Genomic DNA, 21671 nt, shown 5'->3' on the forward strand with positions numbered 1-21671 from the left:
GCGGTGAGTGGCCAGGCCCTCGGGACAGAGGCCGGCTCCAGGCCGCTCCGCCCCAGCCCCTGGGGACTCTGGGCTGGGCTTTGTCCCCGGCCCCTGGCTCTGTCCCCTCGGGAAACGCCCCTTTCCGCCTCGGTGTTTGCAGCCTCAGCGCTGTAGGGGAGCTCGTGTGAAGCCCGCAGCGATCTAGGACATTTGTCACCCACACAGGGGAGGGGGGTGGTCCCTCCCCGAAGTCCCACTCCCATGTCCCTCCCCTTCCCCCGGCTGACTGATGGGCTTCATGCGGTGACCAGACCACTCCCTCCCTGCACTCGGCAGCTGTCACAGAGCGACATGGTGGGTGGCCTGACCCCGGGCGTCTCCCCATGGTGAGTGTGCCTTCACCTCTCCCCTGAGCAGGGTCCCCCAGGCAGCGACGGCAAGGACGGGGCCCTCGGCATTCCTGGCATGAAGGTAGGTGTGGGGCCTGCTGGGGGGACTGGGCATCGACGCATCCCTGCTTGCCCCCGGGCCTCAGTTCCCCTGCCTGCACCCCGGTGGAAGCCATGGACCTTCTGGGTGGAGTCTCATGTGTGTCTCTGGCGTCTCTCCCGCAGGGCAGTGCAGGGCAGGCGGGGCGGCCAGGAAACCCAGGCCACCAGGGCCTCGCGGTGAGTACCACGGAGCCTGGCGGCCGCCCACTGCAAGCCGTTTGTCCTCAGAAAGACCGAGCGCTCTGCTGCCCGCCGCCCCGCGGCGGCAGATCCGCACACCCGGCTCTTGCGCTAGTCCTGTCCGCACCCGCCTGGGCCTCGTCACCGCCTCTGTGGCCTCCGGCCTGGCTGAGGCCTCGTTTGGGCGATTGCTCCAGGCTTCTCTTGGGCGATTCCAACCCTCCACCATGGCCAAGTGGGATCTGACCATTCCCTGCCACAGCCCCTGCCATGGCCCTCAGTGCCTCGCAGAAGGTCATTCCATGGCCAGGCAAAGGGTACCCCAGGTACACTAAGTGGCAGGGAAACGGGAACAGAGACCTACCATCCTGGCCCTCACAGCTCAGCTCAGCCTTCAAGAACCACACAATGGGGCCAGCCTACCCTTCCTGCCTCTCAGCCACTTCTCAACACTGCCTTGGCTTTTCTAAAAAAAAAAAAAGCCTAAACCGGTTTGGCTCAGTGGATAGAGCGTCGGCCTGCGGACTGAAAGGTCCCGGGTTCGATTCTGGGCAAGGGTATGTACCTTGGTTGCGGGCACATCCCCAGTAGGGGTGTGCAAGAGGCAGCTGATCCATGTTTCTCTCTCATTAGTATTTCTCTCTATCCCTCTCTCCTCCTTTCTGTAAAAAAATCAATTAAAATATATTATTTTTTATAATCAATTAAATGTGTATATATATATATATATATATATATATATATATATATATATATATTTCAGAAAGAAGGGGGAGAGAGAGGTAAAAACATCGATGATGAGAGAGGATCATTGATTGGCTGCCTCCTGCCCGCCCCATCCTGGGGACTGAGCCTGAAACCCGGGCATGTGCCCAAATCAAACTGGCAACTTCCTGGTTCCTGGGTCGATGCTCAACCGCTGATCACACCAGCTGGGCTCTGATGTGACTTTTCTGTGCAGGGTGTGCCAGGCCAGCCCGGGACAAAAGGAGGCCCAGGAGACAAGGTGAATAACCCCAAGCCGGCAGCAGAACGGCTTCATCGGAGGGAGGCAGCCTGGGGGCAAGGGACCAGGGCATTCCTAACGACTGCCAGCTCAGGCCTCACCCAGGCTCAGCGGCTCAGCCTGTGCACAAATAGCACTTCCTCCTGCCCCCCAGCGCTCCCCGCCCCCCCCCCCCATCCATCTCCCCCCCCCCCCCGTCCATCCCCCCCCCCAGCTCGGTGGAGACGGACGGCATGGCTCTGAGTCCAAAGGGGAGACAGGGAAGCCAGTGGAGTCCTGAGGCTCTGACCAGAGCACCCCTCCCTTCCACAGCTTATTGGCCCGAGTCTGTCAGGGCTCACTGGGCTCTCCCAGGCCGAGGGCCTGACGGCCCAGGCTGACCGTAAGCTTTTCCCACAGGGCGAGCCGGGCCAGCAGGGCCTCCCCGGAGTCTCCGGCCCCCCTGGCAAGGAGGTGAGCGCCCTCTCCTTTGGCACAGGGCTCTGGCTTTGTCCCCAGCCCCAGGCCTGAGGACCCTGCGCTCCGCTGAAGGGGTCCGGGTGAGACCCTGGGGTGGGCCCCGGCATGGGCCCGGCCACTGGCCCGCCATCCTGCGGAAGCTCCCTCTCCTCTCCGCACCACGCAGTAGGGATGGAGACGGTTCTGCTCCGGGTTAAGACCTCCTCCTGTGTTGCCGAAACTGGTTTGGCTCAGTGGATAGAGTGTCAGCCTGCGGACTGAAGGGTCCCAGGTTCGATTCCGGTCAAGGGCATGTACCTGGGTTGCGGGCACATCCCCAGTGGGCGGTCTGCAAGAGGCAGCTGATCGATGATTCTCTCTCATCGATGTTTCTAACTCTCTATCCCTCTCGTTTCCTCTCTGTAAAAAATCAATTAAAAAAAAAAAAAAAAAAAAAAAAGACTTCCTCATGTGACCAAGCTGACTGCAGCTCGGAACCATTCATTCATTCATTCATTCATTCCCTAAGCATTCACCCAATACCTGCAACCGTGCTCAATGCTGAGATACTATTCACACAGAGCTTACGGCTTGTTAGCAGAAGAGACAGACATTAAGTTAGTTAAGTGATTGTGTTGAGTTCTCTGAAGGAAAAGCAGAGACCAGAGGAAAAGACCGGGGCGAAGGGAGAGCTTCCCTGAGGAAGAGAACCAGCTGTGACTCGGGGATGGGCATTCGCCAGGTGTGAACAGGAGGGTCCACCAGGCCTGCGTAACTCCCTTTCTCTGTCCCCCAGGGAGAGCCGGGGCCTCGGGGAGAGATCGGCCCCCAGGGCATCATGGGGCAGAAGGTAAGTGCCTGGCACAGCGCCCTCCCTGCTGCCGGCTCTCATGGCCCAGCACAGGCGCCGTCCTGCCCACCCTGGTGCGGCGCCCCCCTGGGCCTCAGTGTGTCGGCCTGTGAAGTGGGGCTAAGGCCTTCCATGCTGGTGACAGTAGAGGTGGAGGGCGCCCGGCCATGGCCATGCAGGGTCTGGTCCGGAGCCCGGCAGGGGGCGTCCCCCAGTGCTGCCAGCGGGGTGCGACCCCTCCTTTCTGTTTCAGGGTGACCAGGGGGAGAGGGGGCCCGTGGGGCAGCCAGGCCCTCAGGGACGGCAGGTGAGTGAGAGGCGGCCTCGATGGGCAGCGGGGAGCTGTCTGGGCACCTGGTTCGATGGACTCCTCTGGCTGCTTTTCTTCTCAGGGCCCCAAGGGGGAGCAGGGGCCCCCGGGAATCCCGGGACCGCAAGGCCTGCCAGGCATCAAGGGAGACAAGGTACCAGAGGGCCTGGGGACAGCCTGGGAGAGGCCCTCAGCCCGGGGTGGAGGACCGGGGTGGAGGACCGGGGTGGAGGGCCGGAGCTCAGGAGGAGTCCGGGGGGGATGACTCCCTGTGGCCCGCGGGGGCGGTGAGCGGGTGCGCCGGCTCGGGGTGCAGGGACCCGCGCACCGCCCTCCCCGGAGCGGAGCGCTCACCCAGCCCGCCCCGCCCCCAGGGCTCCCCAGGGAAGACCGGGCCCCGCGGCGGAGTGGTGAGTACCAGCCCCTCTCAGCTGGGGGCGCCCCGGCCCGGCGGTGGGGGACGGGTGGGTGTCACAGCGCAGCTCAGACCCCTGGCTCCCCATTTGCAGGGCGACCCGGGCGTGGCCGGCCTCCCCGGAGAGAAAGGCGAGAAGGTGAGCGGCTGCGGGGCGCCGGGAGCAGGGTGACCCCGGGGCCCCTCCCTCCCCCACCTGGTGACAGGGCTTCCTTGTGCCCGCAGGGCGAGTCTGGCGAGCCGGGGCCCAAGGGACAGGTGAGCCCTGCCTTCCTCCGCTGCCCCTTTCCCCTCCTCTGCACCCCCGCCCCCCCCGTCCCCGCCCCCCTGGGCGCCGCGGGGACCCCCCTAACGGTGCGCCCCCCCCGCCCCCGCACCCCTGGGCGCCGCGGGGACCCCCCCTAACGGTGCGCCCTCTCACCCGGCTCCGCACCCCTTGCCCCCCCCGTCCCCGCACCCCTGGGCGCCGCGGGGACCCCCCCCTAACGGTGCCCCCCCCGCCCCCGCACCCCTGGGCGCCGCGGGGACCCCCCCTCTAACGGTGCGCCCTCTCACCCGGCTCCGCACCCCCTGCCCCGCAGCAAGGAGTCCGCGGAGAGCCCGGCTACCGCGGGCCCAGCGGGGATGCAGGCGCCCCCGGGGTGCAGGGCTTCCCCGGCCCCCCGGGCCCCCGAGGCCTGGCCGGGAACCGCGGCGTGCCCGGGCTGCCCGGGCGCCAGGGCGTGGCGGTGAGTGGCCCGGCGCGGGGCTTCCCGGGGAATCTGCGGGGGGGGGGGTGCCGCTCAGTCCTCAGGGCTGGGGGGCGGGGGGGGGGGTGTTCTGGAGGAAGCGGACACCCTGAGGCTGGTCTGAGCCCCCAGGGGAGGGCGGGTGTGGCTGCAGCAGGAGGGGCCTCAGGGCGCAGACGCTGGCAGTGGGGGTGGGGGGTGGGGAGAGGGTGGGAGGGGGCGTGGGGGGAGGGGGTCCCCTCCTGAACGGCTTCTCTGCCCAGGGCCGGGACGCCAGTGACCAGCACATCGTGGACGTGGTGCTGAAGATGCTGCAAGGTGACCCCTCCCGCAGGCCCTGCCAGGCCAGCACCCCTTCCAGTGGCCTGGCCTCAGAGCTGAGGTCCCGGGTGCCCCCAGCAGCTCTGCCTCCAAGGGCCTGGGAGCTGAGATGCTCCTGGCCCGGCTGGGCCTCAGCAGAATGGGGGGGGGGGGAAGAGAAGTTAGACACCCCCTTTTCTGTCTGCTCACCTGTGGCCAGGGGCTGTCCTGAGGCGGTGCCTGTATTTCTGAGCTGCATCCATCTCCCTCCCTCCCTCCCTCCCTCCAGAGCAACTGGCAGAGGTGGCTGTGAGTGCCAAGAGGGAAGCCCTGGGTGCCACCGGCATGGTGGGCCTTCCAGGCCCCCCTGGGCCTCCTGGTTACCCAGGCAAGCAGGGACCTCACGGGCATCCTGGCCCTCGGGGCGTGCCTGGCATCGTGGGAGCCGTGGGTCAGATCGGCAACACGGGGCCCAAGGGTGAGTGCTCTCGGCGGTGCGGGTGAGGCCTGGCGGTGGGATTTGGCCGCGGTGGGTCCGTCTGGCAGGCTGACTTTTTTTTTTTCCTTCTCAGTAGCAAATTGATAGAAACAAATATATTTATAATTTGGGTTTTTGGGGGGGACCGTTTTTTTTTTTTTTTTTTTTTTTTAATTTACTTAGTGGTACCCGGTAAACATCTCTCCATGTGTCTAAAAGCAGGGAGGCAGATTAACAAAACAGTGAGGCAGACAAGCTCGAGAATCCCGAGGTGGGTGTGTGTCCAGCCTCTGTGACATGGCAAGAACCTCGTCGTGTTGCTCTGAGGATTGCATTCAGAGTTAACACACAGAGAGGGCTTAGTTCAGTGCTTGGCCCACAGGAAATGGCAGCCATCCTATCCCGCAATGAACTTCATCAGCGGCACGTAGGGTCAGGCAAAAGTAGGTTTACAGTTGTGAGTACACAAAACAGAGTTTATTCTTTCTTTTTATAAAAAATATTTTATTGACTTTTTATAAAGAGAAAGAGAGAGGGATAGAGTTAGAAACATTGATGAGAGAGAATCATCGACCAGTTGCCTCTTGCACACCCCCTACGGCACATATGTCAAACACAAGGCCCGCGGGCCAAATCCAGCCCGCCAGACCTTGCAATGTGGCCCGCACCGCGCTGTCATCACTGCACTCCGCTGTCAGTTTATGACGTTGTCAGTTTATGACTGTTCAGTAAACCATTCGGCCCGCGATTTAGGCTGGATTTTAGATTTTGGCCCCTTCTCTGATTGAGTTCGACACCCCTACCCTACGGGGATGTGCCTACAACCAAGGAATCGAACCCGGGACCCTTGAGTCCGCAGGGCGCCGCTCTCTCCACTGCGCCAAACCGGTTTCGGCAGAGTTTATTCTTGTATTAGTATTTGTTGTTTTGTTTTCCATATGAATAACTGAAGACCTACTTTTCCTCTACCCTGTATCTTCCATCCTTTGGACTTCCTCTGTTTCACCAGTTCTGCAGTCATTTCCAACTTTCCTCTGTTGTAAACTAGTCCAAAACAGGAATAACTGCTGTGTGTGACATATAAACTGAATAGCAACCAAAGTAAAAAAAAAACACGTTTTCCAATTCTGAAAAACGAAGGCCCATCTTTCTCGGCAGGAAAGCGAGGAGAGAAGGGTGACCGGGGAGACGTGGGACGCGGGCACCCCGGGATGCCCGGGCCCCCAGGGGTCCCAGGTAAGGCCGTGGCCCCGCCCAGCAGCAGATCTGCCCCTCAGCCCCGGGACTAGTGACCCACAGGCAACTGGGTCTCTTCTCGTGAGGACTCATGCTCAGCCACCTCAGTGCCGTACCCCGGCTCCTCTCCCCGATGGAGCACCCAGGAGCCTGCAGGTGGGGTCTGGCTGGGAACTGGACAGCTGGGGACTTTGCTTCATGGAGGAAAAGGAAGGGCATGCACTCCTAAGAGTCCCTGTTTGGGGGCTGGGATGAATGGACAAGCACATGTGACTCTCGATCTATGTGTCTAGGGCAGAGCCCCGTCTTCCTGTGGTGTCCCTGGCTTCATGGTCCCCATCTGGAAAGTGGCCAGTTCCAGAGCCGAGACAGGAGCAAGCCCTGATGTCTTGACCTTCTCCCATTCACAGGACTCCCTGGCCGGCCTGGCCAGGCCATCAATGGCAAAGACGGAGACCGCGGGTCCCCGGGAGCCCCCGGAGAGGGAGGCCGGCCCGGCCTGCCCGGCCCTGTGGGGCTGCCAGGCTTCTGTGAGCCCGCAGCCTGCCTGGGAGCCTCCGCCTACGCCTCGGCCCGCCTCACGGAGCCCGGCTCCATCAAGGGCCCATGAGCAGCAGCCAGGACACAGCCCAGCAGGCGTCCTGGGGGGATAGGTCCCCTCTGGATAGACATGCAACCCATCCCTCAGCCCAGGAAACCAGCTTTCCCAGGACCTCTCTCTGGGACCCAGGAAGGAGTCTTGAGAAAAGAAAATTCTAGAACATGAGGGAAGGGAGGGGAGGGCATCGGAGTGAAAAGGTGAGGCCAACGGACAAGTGTCCCTGGAGAGTCCAGGCTCCAGAGGATGGGGTGTTTCTCTTCCTGGAGCGTAATTCAGATGTTACCCAAACAATAGCTCCTTAATCTGCGCCGTCCTCCACAGACCGTCTTGTCCCTGGGCAGATGGACTGAGGTCTCTGCTGGTCCCTAACCCATTCACCCCCGGGCTTACTGGGTGACTGCCGATAGGGGACGACCTGAGGTGGCCACCCTTAAGCCATCCCGACTGATTCCTCCCTGCCTCCCTCCTGAGTATTTAAACACCACCCCCTTCTCTTTCTGGCATCACCTTCTCCCGTCCTCCCTCCCCTAGATCCATACAGGCCTTTCTGTAAATAAAAGCCCACAGCGTGGGTACAAACCAGGATGGGATGGGAGTTGTTGGGCTTAATTTCTTATGGATTGGGGCTGGGCCTCCACTACCCGGGCAGGATGATCAGGGGCTCCACTCCGAAAAGGGAGGGCCGGGGGTGGGGTACCCGCAGCTGGGCACATCCCAAATGTGAGCGTTCGGATGGCACCCCATGCCTGAGGGACACCTGATGGAAGAACCTGGGGAGGGCCAGGACGGTGACCTGCTGTGTAATTTTGAGCAAATCCCTCCCCAGCCTCTGTACAGCTGTGACAGGGACTCAGCCAGGTGTTATTTGTCCCAGTAGGGCAGCAATTTTCAACTGGTGTGCTGCTGACAGAATTTTTAAAACATGCAATACCTATTTAGTTCAGGGGTGCTACCTCTTTTCTTTTAGATTGTCAAATTAAAAAATGACAACAGCCAACACAACAGCTGCCTGGTGTGACGTCTTAAACATAAATATATGTCATATAATAGAGTTGCATTTTATTAGTCATGTCGCATAATAAGGTTGTATGTGATTGGTTAATTCTTGGCACCAGAAATTCTTATATACAAGTATAGTCCCCTGATTATTTACTTATTACTCACCCCGCATTTAAAAAAAAAATGTATATTTTTTATTTTATTTTTTAAATATTTTATTGATTTTTTTACAGAGAGGGAGAGGGATAGAGAGTTAGAAACATCAATGAGAGAAAAACATTGATCAGCTGCCTCCTGCACACCCCCTACTGGGAATGTGCCCGCAACCAAGGTACATGCCCTTGACCGGAATCGAACCTGGAACCCTTCAGTCTGCAGGCTGACACTATCCACCGAGCCAAACCAGCCCCAGCCCCCACCCCACCGATTTTTAAAAAAGTCACTTTGGAGCAAAAAGAGTAGATAATTACTATTATTATTTTGTAAATCAATCAAAATTATACACTTTTTGGTCAGATCAGCAAAAAATTATTTTTGATGTGCCACAGAATTTATTCAGTTTGTGTGCCCGGAGATGAAAGAGGCTGAAAATCGTTGCAGCAGAGCACACCTGGTCTTGCCAGGGCCTGGCACACAGGAGGGCCTCTGTCTCCACACCTAGCTTTGTAGGCCAGCGAGACTCTTCCAAGCAGCAGGAGCAGGGAAGGGTGTGGCAGGTGTGTCTGACCCATGCGAAGATGGAAGGTTTCGAAATTCAGGGGATAACCAATCCCTTTGCTCCATTGTTGACTTGGGCACTTGTTCTCCCCAAATAAAACACTCTGCCAGCCCCAGACCCTTTGGGAGACACGGGACTCAGGTCTGAGCATTTTCTGAAGTCTGGGCCCTCCTACATGTCACCTTAAACTTGGCTGGAAGTCCCCACCTACCCTGGAGCATCCTTTTCCTCTGGCCAACAGAGGCAGAGAACTCCGCTTACAGCCCACCCTCTCCTCTCCCCCCAGTTCCTACAATGGCCTGAAAGTCCCTGTCAAATCTGCTTCATCTCTACTCCGACTCTGTCTCCTGTCTTGCCAGCACACCTCGTCCCAGCCACGCCGGCCGCCTGGTGTTTCTAACACCCCAGGCTCCTCCCACACCAAGTCTTCACACTTGTTCCCTCTTCTTGGACGCTCTTCCCTTAACATCTGCCTCAGTCGCCCACTCACTTCTCAGGTCTTTGTTCAAACATTACCTTCGGCGATGTCTTCTTATGACCATCCTATTTAAAATTACAATCCCACCACCATTCCACACAAACACCTCAAGCCCTCGTTTCTCTACAAGACATCTATCACCATTTAATATCTATTTTAGATATTTTTATTGTCCCCACTAGAATGTTAACTCCATGAGGTGGGACTTTTCTATTGTTCCTTTATTTATTTATTTATTTATTTTTTATTCACTGTACCTCCCCAAGGTCTATTTTTTATATTTTTTTTACTTTTAAATATATTTTATTAAATTTTTACAGAAAGGGAGAGGGTTAGGGAGTTAGAAACATCGATGAGAGACATTGATCAGCCGCCTCCTGCACACCCCCTACTGGGGATGTGCTCGCAACCAAGGTAAATGCCCTTAACCGGAATCGAACCTGGGACCTTTCAGTCCTCAGGCCAGTTTCGGCTCTATTGTTCCTTTAGTAATGTATTCCCCAGCACCTAGAGCAGAACTTGGTACGGAGTGGGGGCTCGGTATTTGTTCACTAGCAGCAGGTGGAGAAGTGAAGGCACAGTGAAGTTTCTTGCTCAGTCTCACTAGTACATGGTGTGTTGAGTTTTCGAGCCCTGGATCTTACTCTTAAGTCATACACCCCCGTTTATCAGCCATCGTCCAGAGAGCCACGGGGAGCTGGTCCAAAGCGCAGGCTATCATCCGAGATGCTGGCTTCATCCGCTTGCGGGGTGGGGGATGGGGGGAGGGCAGTGCTGGTTTCACAGGTTTTTAGAACCCATGGGGTAGCCCTAGCTGGTTGGCTCAGTAGAAAGAGCATCAGCCTTCGGACTGAAGGATCCCAGGTTTGATTCTGGTCAAGAGCATGTTACCTCGGTTGGAGGTAAACAATCAATGTGTCTCTCTCACATCAATGTTTCTGTCTCCCTCCCTCCCACCCTCTAAAAATCAATGGAAGAATATCCTCAAGTGAGATTAACAAAAGCAATACATATATAGAACACATGAGGATATCTTCCTCTCTGACAAATTGTTTATGAAATTCTCCTCCCTAGCAACCATCCTGGGCAGTATTGTCTGGACAGGGCTACACCAGGCTCGATGGGTCGTTTCTGCCTTCCTACCAAACTGTGCTTAGCTTGACACACAAGTTCCTCATTCACACCACTGTGGGCTTGAATCAGAAGTTTTTGGACAGGAGTTCTCTGTAATTTTCTTTGCATAGCACGTAGGACAGAACTTACGGTCCTCAAGTGGTACTCAGCTTTCTGCTAATGACGACAGAGCACTCAAAAAAATCCAAGCTACAGAAAGTATACATGCACAAAAGAATCCAGAGGACTGATGAAAAAGACCAAAGAAAGACGGCTTCCTCAGCGAGGGAAATGCTACATAAAGGAATGGGATGACAATCAGAATATAAAGGTAAAGGGCAAGGTGGGACCCACATTGGTACTAAAGCCACTCAACCCCTGGGATTTTGCTCCTATCCGAAACGGAGATAGAATTTACTAGCAGTGCCGAAACCGGTTTGGCTCAGTGGATAGAGCATCGGCCTGCGAACTGAAAGGTTCCAGGTTCGATTCCGATCAAGGGCATGTACCTTGGTTGCGGGCATATCCCCAGTGGGGGTTGTGCAAGAGGCAGCTGATCGATGATTCTCATTGATGTTTCTAACTCTCTATCCCTCTCTTCCTCTCTGTAAAAAATCAGTAAAATATATTAAGTTAAAAAAAAAAAAAAAAAAAAAAGGCCGGGACCGGTTTGGCTCAGTGGATAGAGCGTCGGCCTGCGGACTGAAAGGTCCCAGGTTCGATTCCGGTCAAGGGCACGTACCGTGGTTGCGGGCACATCCCCAGTAGGGGGTGTGCAAGAGGCAGCTGATCGATGACTCTCTCTCATCGATGTTTCTAACTCTCTATCCCTCTCTCTTCCTCTCTGTGAAAAATCAATAAAATATATTAAAAAAAAAAAAAAAAAAAAAAATTTACTAGCAGCTCTCAGATGTCAGTAAAGGGCCCAGACAAATATATACACATGGCTGACTCTGCCTTAAATTCAAAGCTGAGGCCTTGCTCTACTTCACTCTGCCCCTGCAGACCCACCAAGGGATGCAAACTGCTACCTCCTTCCCTCTTTGGTTGGCCTCCCTACTCCTTCCCCTAATTGGGCGAAACTCAGGAAGCTACCCGGAGACTCTGGCTACCCCTTTGCCTCTGCCTTCCATACATCGTAGGTGACTAGATGAAAACAATTACATATTAATTACACACAATTAAAGCTAACTACGGCTACATAGGAGACCGAAGAGGCAGCTGGAGCAGACCACACCGGCTCACGACAGCTGGGGGTCGTGACAGCGGAGAAGGAATGGCTCCGAACGACGCTGTTGGAGCACACCAGGAACCAGGAAGAACCTGTACCGCTGACACCCCAGGCAGCAGGAGGCACTCTGAAGACGCCTGTGTGAGTGAGGCAGGCTGATGCGTCAGCGTCACTCAGCATCAGGGCTGTTTCTTCCCATTATTCTTTGTGTCCTTAGCAACTCCGTTCTCTATATAAACACAGCGAGGTGACAAACGATGCACAAATTTTGTTAAATCGAAGACAAAGCACATCAATCTGTAATTGACGATTTTTAATGTCTCACTTGTGCAGAACTAAAATCTGTGTTTAAAGGCACAGAGGGAGGAAAGGCAGTTAACACAGCATGGGTCCACGACAAAGCTGGATAGAACCACAGGACTGCTCCTCTAGCCTTGGGGAATAAATAATGCTGTACCAACCTACACGTCACTCAGTTACGAGCTGAGCAAAGCCTTTCTGGCCAGATACCAAGGGTGCACAGTTGATCCCACTTTGGAACAAATGCCCAGAGGTAAGCATTAGTCGTGGGTGGCAGTTCAGCCACAAAGTTCTCATACAGAAAGTGTAGAGATTTGAAGCAGTCAAACATGCAGCTTTTTAAACTTAAAATCTTTTGTGACATTTGTTTTAAGAATGAAAAATTATCTGCATATCAAGAAGTGTAATTTTAAAAAATGGAAACAGGCTCGATTAAATAGTACTTACAACTTACCGATAAAAATTATAAAAATAAAAACCAAAACTCTTCTGTCCTTGAGATAGAAAACTATATTTTTTCCTATAATATCATAAGAGAATCAGCATTTTCACCCTTACGTCTCTTAAAATATTATTTCTCTTCTTTCCACATTCTGTCATTTTAAAAATAGCAAAATCTGTTCAATATGGCAATTTCTGCCACGTGAAAGAATATACCACCTATTGAATAAAAGAGCATGAATGAGGAAAAAGCAGAATGTTCTGAAAAATACTAGTTTACTGCTAATGGGTCTGATCATACTCACCAGGTGGAAGGAAAAATAAAGAACTAAGATTTTCTTAAAAACAAAAGTTAAACCCAATGATTTGAAGCATTCTACACATAATTTCTAATTTCAAAGCACTATTGGAAATTCTTGATCAGTGTGTAGCAAGAGAGGGAACAGAGAAATTTGGTAGAATTGTAGGGCATATTTCTAACTACTTTCACTTAAACAACATCAGTCTTACCAATTATTATCTTTCTTCCTATTTAAAACACTGATTGGCCAGGTTAAATCGTAGTAGCATTAAAGTAAAAACAAGTCTCAACTTGGGTATAAGCACGGTGCTTCGAAAGCAGTTTCCGTATTACAGACAGGACTCAGAGGTGGTATGTCCTCTTTTTTAAGTATATGCCCCCAAAAGCCTTACATGGCTCAAAAAATTTACAAATTAATGGCCCTGGCCAGGTAGCTCAGTTGGTTAGAGCATCATCCCCATAAGCCAAGGTTGCAGGTTTGATCCCCAGTCAGAGCACATACAGGAATCAACCAATTTATGCGCAAATAACAACAAATCAGGGTTTCTTGCTCTCTCTAAAAATTCACTTAAAATTTTTTTTCTACAACTTGATGATAAATTCAATGTTAAAGATAAAGTACAAGCCTTAAATCTCCATCCAGTGTTTTCATTGAGAAATGGATTATTAAAATAATTTTTGAAATGGGATTAAATATATTTAAATCTGGACTTTTCTGTACTTCATAGTTTTCTTTAAAAAGAAAAGTTTAAAAACATCAAGAGCCGGAAACATGCTGTCAGGACAGAAATAATTAGAAATGCCGTCGGTTGCAGAAGCTGGACAACTCAGTCTTGTTTAGGATCTTTCAGAGCTTGAAGTCTCTCTATTAGTGGAGGGTGGGAATAATGCCACATGGAAAAGAGCCAGTCAGAAACGGGGAATCCCAAGTTATCTTTGTTGAGTTTGATTAAAGCAGAATACAAGTCTTCAGCCTTTCCAAGTTTCTTGGCAAATGCATCAGCTTGAAACTCAAATCTCCGGCTCAGCACTGTGAGGCAAAAAGAGAGAACCTGAAAAAATAAATAAAAGCGTTTTAGCCACTGCCCACTTCTTTGTTGTCCCTGAAGGTTTCAAGAGCTCAGGCTGAGAGGAAGTTCTGCTCAAGATGAGAGAAACAGCAGGCCCAAGCAAGATCACTAGCACTTAGGGAACCTAGGATGAGGGAATTATTACATACTGAGTTCCCCCCACCCCCCCCCCAAGCAAATCGGAAACAGATATACATCCAAATGACCCTTACCAAAAAATACTAATTTTGAATAATCTGCTATTTGCTGGGCATTTTACATATTTCCCAACAATCCTGCTCTAAAGTCTAATTCTCTACTTTTTTCCCTTAGCCGTAAGCAAGCTTTTCTTTTATTTGGGCTTGGGTTTTCTGCTACTGTTTTATACTGGTCAAGAAATCAAGGGACTGAAAGACTTTGTTTCATTTCCTTGTTAAAAACGATAGTTTTTGTGTGTTTTTTTACTACCATTGGGGTTTCTAGATTTGAAACAGGCAAGGGCATATGTGAGATAATTTTAAAGATTATACTTACCTCATTGTAAGGTGAAAAAATAAACTGGAAGATGATCAATAGTCCAATTAGAGTGGGTTGGCTGTCAAAAAAACCAAATGCAGCAAAAAGCTCCTTTCGACCGATTAACACAGCAAACAAGAAGAAACACAGGAAAGAATTCATCTAGGACACAAAATCTCTAAGTTATTACTAAGCCAATTTCACCGCAGTACCAAAAAAGTACAATCAGACATCCTGGTGTGAATTTAAGAATGGTATTAGCGTGCCCTAGCTGGTTTGGCTCAGTGGATAGAGTGTCGGCCTGCGGACCAAAGGGTCCCGGGTTCAATTCCAGTCCAGGGCACATACCTTAGTTGCATGCTCCTCCCCAGCCTGGGCCCTGGGCAGGCCTCGTGCAGCGGGCAACCAATCGATGTGTTTCTTTCACATCAATGTTTCCTCTCTGTCTTTCCCTCTCTCTCTCTCTCCCTAAAAATCAATGGAAAAATATCCTTGGGTGAGGATTAACTAACTAACTAACTAACTAAATAAAACAAAAGGAAATACTCTCCACGAGGAACTTTAAGTAGTTTATATCACCGTTCACTCAGTCTGGAAGCAGAGAGGGAGAGAGGGTCTAAGCTGAGGCTATATATATACTGATGCACTAGCAGTGCACAACTAATGGTTTGGCCGGACGATCAGGGCTTTGGAACGAACTAGAGCCGTGGTTGGCAAACCGAGGCTCGTGAGCCACAAGCGGCCCCTTGAGTGTGGCTCTTCCACAAAATACCACATGCGGGCGCGCATGTACAGTGCGATTGAAACTTCGAAGTGGCCCATGTGCAGAAGTCGGTTTTCAGCCTGGGCGAGTCTATTTTGAAGAAGTGGTGTTAGAACACTCAAGGGGCCACAGAGCTGCATGTGGCTTGCGAGTAGCAATTTGCCGACCACTGAACTAGAGGATGGCTAATAAGATTTGGAAAAAAGGGATGTGGGAAAACTTCCAAAATTAGTACTGAGTGTGTTAATTCAGTGGTCTAGGTGAATGTTCACCAAGAGTCCCACAGAGGAAGCTCTCACTGATCAGGTGGAGGAGATGCCTGCTTTGTCACTCAAGAACCTGGCTGAGGGACTCAGGAACAAAACAGCCAAGGCGATAGGGATGGAGTCAGTTCGGCAGTCAACAACGTAAGACACCCCCCACCGGCTCCTGCCAGGTGCCCAATCTCAGGGGAGGCAGTCACCCCAGCCCCAGTACCACACCTTAGGGACCAGCCCACAACCTCACATGAGGTAAACTGATTCCATTGGACCCCTACTTTCATGAAAAGGGGTTTGATTTTCCTTATTAGACTGAATTTGGATTTATTTAAAGTCTTACTCACTGATGTGTATCCATATAAGAAACTCATTTTTATACCTATAGATATTAAGACAACAGGGAAGTGCCTACAGGATTCATAAATCTTCCCATATAATTCATCATCCAGAACCAGGTGGCTTTTAGAAAGGTACAAAGTCCCACTTAAGACTCAGTGAAGCCCATAAATGCTCGGCTCTAGTCAGCAAGATGCAGTGCTGCTTCTGCCAGAGCCTGCAAACGTGTGGCCACTCTGTGGCTTTAGAGCAGTGTTTCCCAACCTTCTCTCATGATGAGAATCACCTGGTGGAGTTGTTAAAACACAGATTCCTGAATCCCAACTAAGAAGTGCTAAACTAGAATTTTTGAGAACATATAGGTAAAAGTGCATACCTAACTTAGTGCTCTGTATATAAAATCTGTCTTAGAGCACTAGTTAAGTATACAATTTTACCTATATGTTCCCAAAAATTCTAGTTTAGCATTTCTTAGTTGGGATTCAGGAATCTGTGTTTTAACAACTCCACCAGGTGATTCTCATCATGAGAGAAGGTTGGGAAACACTGCTTTAGAGGCATTCATACCCAAAGGAGGAATGTTACAGGAACTGCTACTTTCTTCTTTATATTCACTACGTTTTCCAATGTCTTACCAATAGATGTATAATGCCTTTTAATGAGAAAAAAATGTTTTTATCAAAGCATTTTAATGTCCAACCTCTTTGGGTTCACTTAAAATATATATATATATATATTTTATTGATTTTTTTACAGAGAAGAAGGGAGAAGGATTAGAAAGCCAGAAACATTGATGAGAGAGAAACATCGATCAGCTACCTCCTGCACACGCCCCACTGGGGATGTGCCCGCAACCAAAGTACATCCCCTTGACAGAACTAGAACCTGGGACCTTCCAGTCTGCAGGCCAATGCTCTATCCACCGAGCCAAACCGGAGCCAAACCGGTTTTGGCGGGCTCACTTCTTTTGCTCTTACAGCTCCCACAGTTTGGTGAATCAGGAGATAGTGATGACGATGGTGATAACCATAAATACTTTATAGTACTTACCAATTTTCAGGTACTTCTATAAACATATATTAACTCATCTAATTCTTGTATTAGTCCTTTGAGGTGTTATCATTCAAAAAGGGAATGGTGGCAGACAGGTTCAGGAAACTGCCTGAGGTCACACATGTAGTGAGTCAAGGAGCCTTGATGTTAAGCAGGTGGCCAGGTTATGGAGTCTGTCTTAACCTCTCTCCTATATGTCTCTCATGCCTGCCATACTTCAAATTTGACTACCATGCCATAGAAAGAGAGCTGTCTTTCCAAACTTACCTGGCTAATGACGATATTTTTGACTGTGTGTCCCAACTTCCAATGCCCCAGTTCATGGCCTAGTACAGCAAGTACCTCCTCATTATTGCAGCCTTGTTTCTTATTCTGAATCAAAGAACAAATGGAAAATAAACTATCAAGAACCTTCAAAAAGCTTATACCTTTGACCCCAGTAAGAGCCCATTTTTAGTTTTAACTTAAGGAAGCAATCTGACTTTTGTGCAAAACTGTTCATTTACTAACAGAACATTCTCCAAACCACTTACATCAGACACTGGCTCAAGCACCGAGGAGAGAACCATGAACAAAACAGACTTATGCTGCCTTCCTGAAGTTTACAGCCTAATTTAGATTAGAAAAAAATATAGTCTTTATCAATAGACTAGATAAATAAATCATGACAATGTCATATGACAGCCATATTACAAACCCATTAAAAAAATTTTTTTTTAATATGGAATGCTTCACGAATTTTGCATGCCATCTTTGCACAGGGGCCATGCTAATTTTCTTTGTATTGTTCCAATTTTAGTATATGTGCTGCTGAAGTATGCAGAGAAATTTTGTTTTTAAAAATTAGGTTGTGACATGGGAAATTGCTCATGTTGAATAGTGTAAAATAATAGTTATGTTATAGACCCATTAGTAATGTTTTCTAAGATTATGTTCTGACCTTGAAAAATGATTTAATTAGGCGAAGAAAGAAGGAAACAATACTAAAACACTATATGATCCTAATTATGAAAAAATGTGAGCCTGGCTGGCATGGCTCAGTGGTTGAGCATCGGCCTATGAACCAGGAGGTCACAGTCCGATTTCCGGTCAGGGCACATGCTCAGGTTGCAAGCTTGATCCTCAGTGGGGAGTGTGCAGGAGGCAGACAATCAATTATTTTTGCTCATTTTTGCTCTCTTTTTCTCCCTTCCTCTCTGAAATCAATAATATAAATAATGATACATATATATATATATATATATATATATATATATATATATATATACACACACACACACAAATCTAGAAAACAGATTGGAGGTGTATCAAAATGTTAACAAGTTTCTTCTATTTGGTAGAATTAGTGATGTTTAACTATCTTATACTTTTCCTATATTTTAAGTTATCTATAAATAAGAACATATCACTTATGACCTCCAAAAATACACCAGGAGTTGCCATTTTAAAAATTGGAGAATTCCAAGTTAAGATGGCAGAAAGTACATCACATCTAATTTTCTCCCCAAAATCCCCAATAAAACTATAAGCAAGATATTTATCTATATAAAAGCCTAAGTGACAGAATGACTGAACAACCAGTTGCTATGACATGCACTGACCACCAGGGAAAGACGTACAACACAGGAGGTGCCCCCTGGTGGTGGGTGTGCTCCCACAGCCAACCTCCTGCTGCTGGCCAACCTCCCACAGTCCCTCCCCCCAGCCAGCCAGCTCCGCCGATGGGCCCTGATTGCCAACCAGGCCGAGGGACCCCACCTGTGCACGAATTTGTGCACTGGGCCTCTATATTTATTTATTTATTTTATTTTATTTTTTCTTTTCTTTTTTTTCTTTTTTATTATTATTATTTTTGGAGGGCCTCTATATTTATATATAAATATAAATAAAAAATATATATGTATAATATATAAAAATATAAAGATATAAACCTGGATGGTGAAGGGAAAACAGTAGAGGTGACAAAAACAACATTTTGGAAGCAGGAAAACAGATGGAGAAAAGAGAATCAGCTGAAACCGGTTAGGCTCAGTGGGTAGAGAGTCAGCTTGCGGACTGAAAGGTCCCAGGTTCGATTCCGGTCAAGGGCATGTATCTTGGTTGCTGGCACATCCCCAGTAGGGATTGTGTAAGAGGCATCTGATCGATGATTCTCTCTCACTGATGTTTCTAACTCTCTATCTCTCTCTCTTCCTCTCTGTAAAAATTCAATGAAATACATTAAAAAAAAAAAAAGGAAAAAAAGGAGAATCCAAGATGGCGGCATAGGTAACATCTAACTACAGCCTCACACAACAATTTCAATAAAATACAAAATGGACATTACCCAGAACTACAGGAAAGTCGACTGACTGGTAATTCTACAACGAGAAGGAAAGAGAAAACCAGAAGGAAAATCAGAGGAGCTGAAAAGCCTAAGGTACGGAGACATGTTGCGCGCGGAGAGGACGGAGCCGGAGAGGAGGAGGAGGCTGAATGCCTGGCTGGCGTTCCCTAGCGGGAAGGAGATAAAAGCTCCGGACTGTGCTGGGCCCCAGATCCGACAGCACTGAACCCCAGTTCTAGGCCAGACCCTGGGGACCCAGGCTCATACAGAGGGAGCCTGGGCTGTTAGGCGGAATCTTAGGGGAGCAGCGAATGGCAGAGCCCCTGGAGGCGCGCACATTACGTGCAGAGGATGGACCGTTGACTCTGCTGCTAGATTGCCCTAGCGGGAAGGAGACAAAAGCTCTGGACTGTGCTGAGCCCCAGTTTCGACTGCTCTGAACCCCAGTTCTAGGCCAGACCCCGGGGACCCAGGCTCATACAGAGGGAGCCTGGGCTGTTAGGCGGAAATCCAGGGCAGCGGCAAAGGGAAGTCCCAGAGGTGTGCACATTGTGCACAGAGAACGGGCGGTTGACTGTGCCACTGATTGCCCTAGCGGGAAGGAGACAAAAAGCTATCACTCAGAATTGAAGGCCAGATAAAGAGCTTCACTATCGATAATAAAAAAAAGCTAAAGGAGTTCATCACCACCAAACCAGAATTATATGAATTGCTGAAGGGGGTTCTTTCGGAAGAGAAAGAAAATAAAGATAAAAATATGAACAACAAATACATAACTATCAACAAGTGAATCTAAAAACCAAGGGAATTAAAAAAACCTGATGAACAATATTAACTGTTAAATATAATAGAATCAGAGATATGGAAGGGGAGTGGACTGACGATTCTTTGGGAAAAAAGGAGTGGGGGGTGAGGGAAGAGACTGAACATAAACTGTGCACCTATGGATGAGGACAATGGGGGGTGGGGAAAGGGCAGAGGGTGGGGTAGGAACCTGGTGGAGGGGGGGAAAAAATGAGGAACTTTTGTAATAATATGAACAATAAAGGTTTAAAAAAAAAAAAAAAGGAAAAAAAAAAAAAAAAAGAGAGAATCAGCCTTGTTTATAGCAGTCTTCAAATGGTTTGGAAATTACCAGCACCAGGTACTCTGGAACGGGGGGAGAGAGGGAGGTAACTAAAATAAGAATTGAATGAGAGCTGTTCGAGAAAGAGTTAAAGCTCCAGGTTCCTTCTCCAGCTCCACACCAAAAGGCAACTGCTCCTCCCTCATCCTGGCAGATGCCTGATACCGTGTTTCCCCGAAAATAAGACATCCTCCGAAAATAAGACCTAGCGCATGGAAAGATAATACATCCCCTGAAATTAAGACCTAGCACAACTTTGGGAGAAAAAATTAATATAAGACACTGTCTTATTTTCGGGGAAACAGGGTAGCTTGTTCTCTGAATAGGGCAAAAGAAAAGGACTTTTCAACTATTGGTTCACTCAGATTGTCAATAAAAAAGGTAGTGACTGTCAGCCATAACAACAAAATCTATCTACAGATTATGCACAAGATATCTAAAAAATAAGGATGATAAGGTTAAAAGTAAAAGGATGAATGAAATAATGGTGATTGTTGTACTGAATGAATATATTAAAAAATACTGAATGAATATGGGGGGGGGCAATGGTAAAATAGATACACAGATAATAATTTAATAAAAAATAAAATAAAATAAAATACTGAACACTTTAAAATGGTTCAAATGATAAATTTTATCTCAATTTTCTTGAAAAGTGAAATGATTACATGACAATGCTAGAAAGCATTAACCAAAAAAATAGCTGGGAGCTGTATTTATATCAGACAAAATCAACTTAAAGCATTATTAAAGAAGGTCACAACAGAATGATAAAGGTTCAATTTAACAGGAGGATATATTAATTCTAATTTTTTATCTACCTAACTAGAGGCCCGGTGCACAAAATTCATGCACAGGTAGGATCCCTAGGCCTGACAGACAATCAGGGCTGATCGGGGCCTTCCGGCTGCCAGCCAGGGCCTTCATTCATTTTTGTGCTGCCCCCTGGTGGTCAGCATACATCATAGCAAGTGATCAAACTCCTAGTCTCCTGGTCGAACTCCCGAGGGGACACTTTGCATATTAGCCTTTTATATATATAGAAGAAGATACAATTTCCTCAGGATATATTTTTTCAAAATTGTCAGATTTGTAAATAAAACCTGACAATCCTATCATAATAGAGGATGTCAACATACTTCTCTCAATCTTTGAAACATCAAGCAAGTAAAATATTAGTAACGATGTAAAGATCTGAACAAACTAATAAACAAGCTTGATCTATTGGAGATATGTAATATGCTGCAATAAACAATTAGAAAACATATATCCTAGAAAGTGAAGGTTAAAGGTTTTGAAATAAATTCCAGGTACTTAAAGGTGAAGTACAGAAAAAGAAAAAAAGAAAAAAAAAACCCTCACAGATAAGTGTGAACTTGATTTTGCTTTATACAATTTAGAAAAACGCAACCTAATGGGAACACAGGCAGCCAGATTTATTGGAATCTAGATATCTACCACTTTCCCCCCCCTTTACCAGTTCCTCATTTTTAAGGAAAGTGACCACAAAGCAAAGCGGGTAGATGCATGAGAAAAAGGGATCAATTAAAGATATTTACAGGATATTTACATTTATTATATCTTTTCCTTTTAAATATTAGAATATAGATCAGAGTGCATTTGGTAAAGAAAAAAAAGAATGAGAT

At 48.9% G+C, this 21671-nt stretch overlaps 2 protein-coding genes across 2 annotated transcripts in view; one reads left to right on the forward strand and one right to left on the reverse strand.

The window, feature by feature from the left end:
* Positions 1-7598, forward strand: part of COL9A2 (collagen type IX alpha 2 chain) — a 25568-nt gene extending 17970 nt beyond the window's left edge. Inside the window, exons 18-33 of the mRNA XM_084874557.1 lie at positions 1-3; positions 400-453; positions 597-650; positions 1615-1659; positions 2059-2112; positions 2894-2947; positions 3201-3254; positions 3340-3411; positions 3632-3667; positions 3767-3811; positions 3898-3930; positions 4254-4400; positions 4664-4718; positions 4990-5178; positions 6337-6414; positions 6825-7598. The exon at positions 1-3 is cut by the window's left edge and continues 51 nt beyond it. Coding sequence (XP_084730683.1) covers positions 1-3; positions 400-453; positions 597-650; positions 1615-1659; positions 2059-2112; positions 2894-2947; positions 3201-3254; positions 3340-3411; positions 3632-3667; positions 3767-3811; positions 3898-3930; positions 4254-4400; positions 4664-4718; positions 4990-5178; positions 6337-6414; positions 6825-7024 — 1173 coding nt within the window. The 3' untranslated portion in view covers positions 7025-7598. The remainder of the gene's footprint in view (positions 4-399; positions 454-596; positions 651-1614; positions 1660-2058; positions 2113-2893; positions 2948-3200; positions 3255-3339; positions 3412-3631; positions 3668-3766; positions 3812-3897; positions 3931-4253; positions 4401-4663; positions 4719-4989; positions 5179-6336; positions 6415-6824) is intronic.
* Positions 7599-11852: 4254 nt separating this feature from the next.
* Positions 11853-21671, reverse strand: part of ZMPSTE24 (zinc metallopeptidase STE24) — a 37631-nt gene continuing 27812 nt past the window's right edge. Inside the window, exons 8-10 of the mRNA XM_084874634.1 lie at positions 16841-16945; positions 14180-14323; positions 11853-13648 (exon numbers count right to left, since the gene is read on the reverse strand). Of these exons, the coding sequence (XP_084730760.1) occupies positions 13424-13648; positions 14180-14323; positions 16841-16945 (474 nt within the window). The 3' untranslated portion in view covers positions 11853-13423. The remainder of the gene's footprint in view (positions 13649-14179; positions 14324-16840; positions 16946-21671) is intronic.

Source organism: Pipistrellus hanaki (assembly GCF_964339955.1).
Source record: "Pipistrellus hanaki genome assembly, chromosome: 2".
Lineage (NCBI taxonomy): Eukaryota > Metazoa > Chordata > Mammalia > Chiroptera > Vespertilionidae > Pipistrellus > Pipistrellus hanaki.